The sequence below is a fragment of the Quercus lobata genome, chromosome 6 (genome assembly GCF_001633185.2).
Source record: "Quercus lobata isolate SW786 chromosome 6, ValleyOak3.0 Primary Assembly, whole genome shotgun sequence".
NCBI classification, from domain to species: domain Eukaryota; kingdom Viridiplantae; phylum Streptophyta; class Magnoliopsida; order Fagales; family Fagaceae; genus Quercus; species Quercus lobata.
In genome coordinates this window covers 30,669,675-30,677,508 of record NC_044909.1, presented here as the reverse complement: position 1 = coordinate 30,677,508, position 7,834 = coordinate 30,669,675, and the positions used below count along the sequence as shown (strand labels likewise).

General features: G+C 35.1%; 1 protein-coding gene across 1 annotated transcript; it reads right to left on the bottom strand.

The window, feature by feature from the left end:
* Positions 1-2,817: 2,817 nt before the first annotated feature.
* On the bottom strand, positions 2,818-6,883 carry LOC115950112 (cation/H(+) antiporter 15-like). Its single transcript, XM_031067361.1, has 4 exons — positions 6,665-6,883; positions 4,667-5,662; positions 3,631-4,414; positions 2,818-3,519 (listed from the first exon to the last, which is right to left on the bottom strand). Exons 1-4 carry the CDS (start codon positions 6,881-6,883, stop codon positions 2,966-2,968), a joined length of 2,553 nt encoding a protein of 850 aa, XP_030923221.1. The 3' UTR covers positions 2,818-2,965.
* Positions 6,884-7,834: the final 951 nt, after the last annotated feature.

Genomic DNA, 7,834 nt, shown 5'->3' with positions numbered 1-7,834 from the left:
TTACTTTCCCAGAATTTTTTTTTTTCCTGTTACTATTGCTAATATGATAATGATTCTCCCAATGTTAATGATATCATATTTTATATATCACAAAATGAGTATTACATATTAACCATATATAAAATCTGTACGAGTTATGTCAGAATATAAAACTAGTGTACCATACATTGCGCGAGACATCTATTAGTATTATCAATAGCTAAAATATAACTAATGGTCCAATATACTTTTTTATCATTCAAATATATAGTTGATCGTCTAATCTGGCATCACATGAGCCATTTACAATGCACTGTCAAGTCTGTTCACAAGTTAGCTTGGTACATAATTTGAAATGGGTCGATTAGCAAAGGAGGAATATCCTAAAGTTGCAACCCCCTGAACATGGTAAAGCAAAAACAAATGTTGATGAGACTTGGAGTAGTTGATGATGTTAATGGAACAAATTAAGTAGTTACACGCTAGTCGCTACACTCTCATACGGCTATAGTTAACGATATTAATGGAAAAAATTGGCCTTTGCCCTTTTTAAAAAAACAATCTAGCATTTTGCCCCATTTCCCAAACTAATTAGGGAAATGCACCTCTTTTGAAATTTGACTTTCTCAAAATCGAGTTAAGCCCTATAGTGGCATTTTAAAGAACCTATAGTAACGTTTTAATGAGCCTATAGTGGCGTTTTGTAACTCGACCTCCCTGAACTCGAGTTATAGGTGAAAAAAAGGAAAAACTTGCATTGAACTCGAGTTCATGAAGATCGAGTTACAAAACGTCACTATAGGTCCTTAAAACGTCACTATAGGCTCCTTAAAACGCCACTATATGCCTCTAGAATATTTTTTTTTTTTTTTTTAAACTCAATTTTGAAAAAGTCAAGTTTCAAAAGATGGTATTTCTCTAATTAGTTTGAAAAATTGGGCAAAATGCTGGATTGTTTTTTTAAAAATGGCAAAGGCCAATTTTGTCCCGATATTAATACATGGAAGAAGGATGCAAATGCAAACTTTATGTTTTATTTTTTTTGTTCTATTTTATATTTGATTACCTTCTATTTTAAAAAGTGATGAATTTCTGTAATAAATAAAGTAGAAAGTTGAACACAAAAGGTAGGACAAAGAATTTGTTTTCAAATAATGCTGAGGCAAAAGTTCCAATTTGGACATCATAGTAAAACAGCACATTTGGTTGCATCCTATGCCTATGGTATATATTTATTGTGATGACTTTTTTATATTCAATTGATAATCCATATTTTCACTAATTAATTGTTGAAGAGATAAAAGTAACATGATATTTTTTTTCCACTCTATGCTAAATATAATGATGGAAGCGTTGTATCTAATTTTGCAAAACTCTTGTTGTGTCACCTAATCATTAAGTCACATCATCATCATTTTTTTATCAATTTTTTTTTAATTTTTAAAACAATATTAAATATAAAGAAATAGTAAAATCATCATCATTTTGGCCAAGCTTGGAGCACAGTCCGGCTCTCATTTTGTTGTTTTTTGCAACCCATCGCTTGTGGTGGAGAATTTGTTAGCTTTTGATAAAACTAGCATGTTTTGTAATAGACTTGTTAATTCTTAATTTAATATTATATCATGGATTACCAAAAAAAAAAAATCATCATAATTTTTTTTATCAATTTTTTTAATTTTTAAAACAATATTAAATATAAAGAAATACTAAAATATTAACTTTACAAATCCAATTATTTAATTTTAGAAACTAGTCATTTACTAATTTTACAAATTAATCCAACAATAAACAACTTTACGTTCCATTAATTTAGTATACTTAACCAGTCTCCTTCCTATTTTTTACTCTTCTTCTCCCATATTAATCTTCCCCCAACTATTCTTCTCCATTTTTTGCTCTTCCTATTTCCATTATTAATCCACCATCTTACCATTAGTTTCCTTTAACCCCCCTTTTCCTTTTTTTTTTTTTTTTTTTTTTTTTTTTTTTTTTTTTTCTTCTCCTCATCTTCTTTTCTATAAATTTCCTATTACTTTTTTTTTTTTTGGGTGCATATTTATCCATATAAGTAGCCCATAAAAAATGTGATTACTCTCTCTCTCTCTCTCTCTCTCTCTAGATTTTTTTTCTTTGTTGCCGCTTTACTTTGGATTGATGGGTTTTTCTATTTTTGACAACTATAGTTTAGATTGCTATGTTTTTTTTTTCTTTTTCTTTTTTGTTCTATAATCTGATAGTTGAGAGGGGGAATTTGAACCTTGTATATCTTCATTGAAAATTTCAGGATGTGCAAATTGAGCTATTAGGCTTTTGGTTGGATTGATGTGTTTTAGTTCTTTTCTATTGTGTGTCTTATTACTCTATCACAGATCCCCTCTCTCTCTATTATAGCTTTGGGTAAGTGAAAATTATTAATTGTTAAAATATCTAATGCTAAGTGAGAATTTTTCCTTAAAAAAATTAATCATAATATATTATCTTTAATAAATTGCAAAAAAAAAAATTATAAATTATATCACATTACAAAATAATTATATATTTTCATACATCATGTGAATCTGCGACTAATATGAATGAAAGTTTCACCGGAATTCTTAATAGCTATGCAGCATGTATGAGTTTGACATTTCAAACATGTAGGCAATTAATTGATATGATGTAATTAGTTAACTTGGATACCAAATCATAGTGCAGGGCTAGAAAACTTTAAAAATACAAACTAAGTAATTAGATGGATCTAAAAAGCAAAAAAGAGAAAACAAAATGTGTTGAGTAAAAGAAAGGAAATAACAGAAAGAAAACCGAAAATCCAAACTCCAATTAGTTGCTGATGTAGACAAAAAGCCTTGTCTTGTGCACTGGACAAAACAAAGAAAAGAAAAAATAACTCTGCACGTTGTCTTGTCTTGTTCCTAGTTTTCACTGGATTTCTTTCTACATACAAGCCAGTGAATTGCACCACGCTAGTGACCAAGGCAATTAGCTAGTTAGTATCAGTAGTATATGGCCTAAATGCATTTTGTCCCCTTGGCGGCGGTGTTTGACGCCGGTTCATTTGCTGATATTGCTCATCGGAAGGTCCCTCGCCATCAAGCGTGCTACGACGCATACTGCCAAGCTCAACCACAAGGTCATCCTCTTGTGGCTCCGTCCCAACAAACTGTTGCACCACCAAAACCGAAACAGTGGATGCAAAATCTGATGAAGCTAACAAATCACCTATAGCACCCAGCTCAGGGCACTCACTCCAATCAGTTAGTCCTGCTGTGAGTGGTGAAGTCATTCCTTGTCCTCTCCCAACAATAAACAGGTCATGACTGCTTTCTATTGACCTTATGGCCGCCACGGTATCCTCCCCGTTATTCACCACTTTCTCTATATACATGATTGATTCATTGTTGGAGGTATGTATTTGGAACTTCTTTAGAAGATCTTCGTCCAGCTTCTTCTCTCTTTCTTGGTTTGCTTTAATTGCTAACGTCTCGTAACGGTTCAGGTTAGTGCTCCTGCTAGCGTGCATTACTGCAGGTTCAGATGCTGCATCCCCACCATTAAAGAACCGCAATAATTTATAGCTTATTCCAATATGTTCGGACTTCCTAATCCTAGTTCCAGAGTTCAGTTCTGCAGGATCAATTGCATCCTCACCAATAATGAGCCTCAATACTGTAACTCTTACTCCAGGATGTTCGGACATCCTCCATGCATAGAATAATGCTTCTCTATCATCTGGTCCACCAAAGAATAGCACAGCTATGTGGTGAGATACTGATTTTGCAGCCAAGCGTGTGGACCCATTTAGGCCTCTGTCAATAAGAATTCCAACTGAGCAAGGTGCATTTGCAAGTACTTTCTTGTTCACCATTTGATAGGCCGGATTTTTAGCTTCCATGCCTCCATCAACGGTTTGTTGTTTGTGGAAAGGGATGATTATTAGGCCGACTCGTTTGTCTTCAGCTAAATTGCAGATGTCTTCATGCATGCTAGAGTAAGGGGAAATCGCAGTGAGGGGGTTGACAGACACACAACCAGAACGCTGCTCATAGTTCTCGAATGCATTGATGATATGGTCGGACTGAGCTTGAGTCCGGTTAAGGGCTTGTCGACCTGATTTCCGGGTATTATGGACTATAAGCATGGCAGATGCACGGCCCGTGAGTTCAACCAAGTGGAGCGCATAGATGCATATTGGAGATCTTTTGGTGGGGTGAGAGGCTTCAAGGAGGTTGATGATTGTTGGGACATTTCGAGGGTTGTGAATGCACACAAGTATTCGAAATTCTGCATCTGGTTTTGAACTTTGGATTGTTCGCCTTTTGTATGGGAAGAACCTCCTTGCCGGTGTGTAAATTGTTGTTACAACGGGCATGACTATTGCAGTCATGATTATAGCTGCAACTACCATGAGTGAAAATGATTGAACATCTAACACCTGCAAGTAATTTAATTTTGTTGTCATCAAATTTGTGCTTGAAATAGCTAGAGAGAAAAAAATTGAATAAAAATCTTCTATTCCCTCCTAGTATTCCACTTTGTACTTCACTAGCTGTAGTATATCATGTCATGTGTGGTTTTTTTCCATGCCTTTTTTTTTTTGGTTGGTGAAGTACAAAATGAAACACCAAGAATGAAATAAAAGACTAGTACCAGTAGTGGTAACAAGCAATATATAGAGGAGGAGTACCTCTTGGTCCCTTCCAACATTCAGCACAATCAATTCAACAAGGCCCTTTGTGTTCATAAGGAAACCAAGAGTAACGCCTTCACGTACAGTCATCCGGTAAATGAGTGACATAAGGAGAGTTCCTATAACTTTGCCAGCACAAGCAAGAAAAATGACTAGGAATAGATATCCCCAGGTGCTGGGATGCCTGATAGTGCGTATATCAGTCTTCAGCCCGCTAATGGCAAAGAAGAGAGGAAGCAGAAGCCCCGAAACAAAGTCCTCAAGCTTTTCTATGAGAGTAACTCCAACTGGTCCATTTGGAATTACAAGACCAAACACAAAAGCTCCAAACACAGAATGTGTTCCAATGGCATCTGTAATAAAGCCCGAGATCATGACCCCAGTGAGAATGAGACATATATAGAACTCACTGATGGTCTCTCCGTCTGGGGTTCTCTGGATCATCCATGAGATTGCTGGACGGACAACAAAAATGCAAAAGACAACAAATAATATGCTAGACAGTATCACCCAGAGGGAAGCTAAAGAAGAACTATCATTCTCAGACAGGGCAATAGCAAAAGCTAATAGAATCCAAGCACACATGTCATTGACAAGAGCTGATGATAAAGCAATCTTGCCAATCTCCGAATTTACGAGTTTAAGCTCTGCAAGGATTCGAGCAAGCACTGGGAATGCAGTGACAGAGACGGCAAGACTGAAGAATAGGATGTAAGTCCCTAGTGTCATGCTACCCTGTGATTTGTAAAGAAAGAAGGCGAAGACGGAACCAACCACGAAGGGTAAGACCATTCCAGAAAGTGCAATAGCCAACGATTTTTTTCCAGTTCGCCTGATTGCTGTAATGTCCATCTCCACTCCAACCAGGAAGAGGAAGTAAAGGAGACCCATATTTGCCAATGTCTCAACCACCATCACACTTCTTAGAGGAAACAATGTTTGGGCAAAGGTTGCGCTCCTTCCAAGCACTGATGGACCCAATATCACTCCACCCTGTATATGTTGTTGTACACATCGAATCAATGTTACAAGAATAATACTACGAGCTTCAAAGAAATATCATCAAAAAATTACTATGTGATATATGTTGTACATATCTTTTGCCATAAGTCGTTGAACTAGAACTTGAAAATATACCATACACATGGGAGAACTCTTTAAGTCACGTTTTTAAGTCTGAAATCATGACTTCAATTATTTTGGACAACAATGTGTGCAACAATGCCCTATTACACAATGACCAATATTATATACATACATACATATATATATATATATATATACACACATATATAGCCATATTTTTTATAAATAATAATAATAAACTAAGAAGAAACAAGAGAAAGCCTCGGCACATATCTAATTTAATAATTTTGGAGAAAGAACCCAACAAAGGAATAAAGGAGATAAAGATGGGTCACACCAATTACAAATGGCTGTCCAACGAGCTACATTGTGTAACAAAAAATTTACATTGCTAGTAATAAAAATGAAGCCCCAACAAGAGAAGGAATGTAATGCCTCTTTGAAATCAGAGAAGAAAGGAGCTAGAAGCCAAGGCTAAAAAGTTGCTTGGAATGCCTCTTTCACCGCCAACTTTTCAACAATTATGATCATGCAGATGAAATATTGTAACTATCTACTAGGATCGTGGACCAAGGTGCTAATCATTAAAGTGAAATTGTGCTTATTAAAAACTTCATACGTATGTTATTAAATGGTAAAAGAAAAATTGCAGGAAAATGCAAGAGATATAAACTTTTTTAAAAACTGTTAATGTGATAAGTAATTATTGGTAAATAAAAATAATGTTATTTGTAAACTCAGGTAAGAACCAATAAGAAGTTAGTTACAACAACAATTTGTAAAAATGTTGTAATATATTTTGTGGCGGTAATATTACTCCCAACTGCATGCTGAAACTTGAAACTATATACATGAGAATCAATGTAGGGAAATTGAGTAGGACAGGTAATAATTAAGAGATAAACGTACCAAAACTTCAGAGATAACACGAGGTTGGCGAAGGGGTTTGAGGAGGAAAACCAGAACACGAGTAGTAACAACGACCATTGTCAATTGCAAAATGAAGAGAGGGAGAGAATAATCTAAAGGGTTATCGCCTTGCCATATACCATTTGTTGTTATCATGGTCGGCGCATAGCATACGATTGTGCTGTTTGTTTCGTTATATGGTCGCTGCATTTCTGCCATTTCTTTACACTGCTTTAGTCTCCAATGCCGCAGCCAAAGGCACCTCCTCTTATGACCAAGCCGCCTACGAACACCTTTGGGGAAAAAGAAAAAAAAAAAAAAAAAAAAAAAAAGCGTGTTACTTCACAACTGTTGCTTCTACTTTTATCATCATGTATATCATTTTCACGTTGAAAAAATATAGGCTCTTGCTTTCTTAGGAGTCGAAAATGAGATGGATAACAGTAGTATGTAAGAGAAAATTCAGGCTGGTTTTGGTGGTTGCCCGTCCCATTTGGGGGCACAATTTTCTTTAGCCAACGTTGACAGGAAGGTCACTATATTCTAGATAAATAAAGTCGTAACATAACATTTTACACAACTGTTGTAACAACTCGCCATATGGCGAGTTGTGAATAGTAAATAAAAAATTATGGATCCAAATCTTCACCACTCACAATTCACTACGTGACGAATTTTAACAAAAATTACGTAAAATATTGTGGTACTAACATTGCTTAGATAAATATTATCTAAGGTATCAATAAAAAAAATGCCATATATTTTAATTTAATTTAATTTAACAATTTGGATTGTACTTAAATACACAAGCAATTAGAAAAGATCAATGAGAGTATAACAAATTTAAACCTTGGTTTTAGGATTCACAGATATGAAGGATCCATTTCAAGGCATTTCGGGGGGGACTCTCTTCCTTTGTCAACAGTCCACAGAAATGACTATTTTTAAAGAAATATCACCGGTTGCATCCAATAAAAAAATTGCAAGTATTCTAATTTAATTTAGTGATTTTGATCATACTTAGCTCTATTTGTTTTAAAAGTAAAATATTTTCAAGTGTTTGATGTGACATGTAAAATTTTTCAAGCAAACTACTAAAACTGGTGCTAGAGGTTCAATGATCGGATCGTCAGAACAATGTTTCTGAAGATCAGACTACCAGCAAATACA

Excerpts from the sequence above, each read along its gene's own strand:
- LOC115950112 (XM_031067361.1), bottom strand. The coding sequence starts at position 6,883 with ATGGCAGAAATGCAGCGACCATATAACGAAACAAACAGCACAATCGTA. Across the intron at positions 5,663-6,664 it reads GTGTTATCTCTGAAGTTTTG|GGTGGAGTGATATTGGGTCC; the intron begins GTACGTTTATCT and ends CAACATATACAG. Across the intron at positions 3,520-3,630 it reads AGTATTGAGGCTCATTATTG|CATCTGAACCTGCAGTAATG; the intron begins GTGAGGATGCAA and ends GTGGGGATGCAG.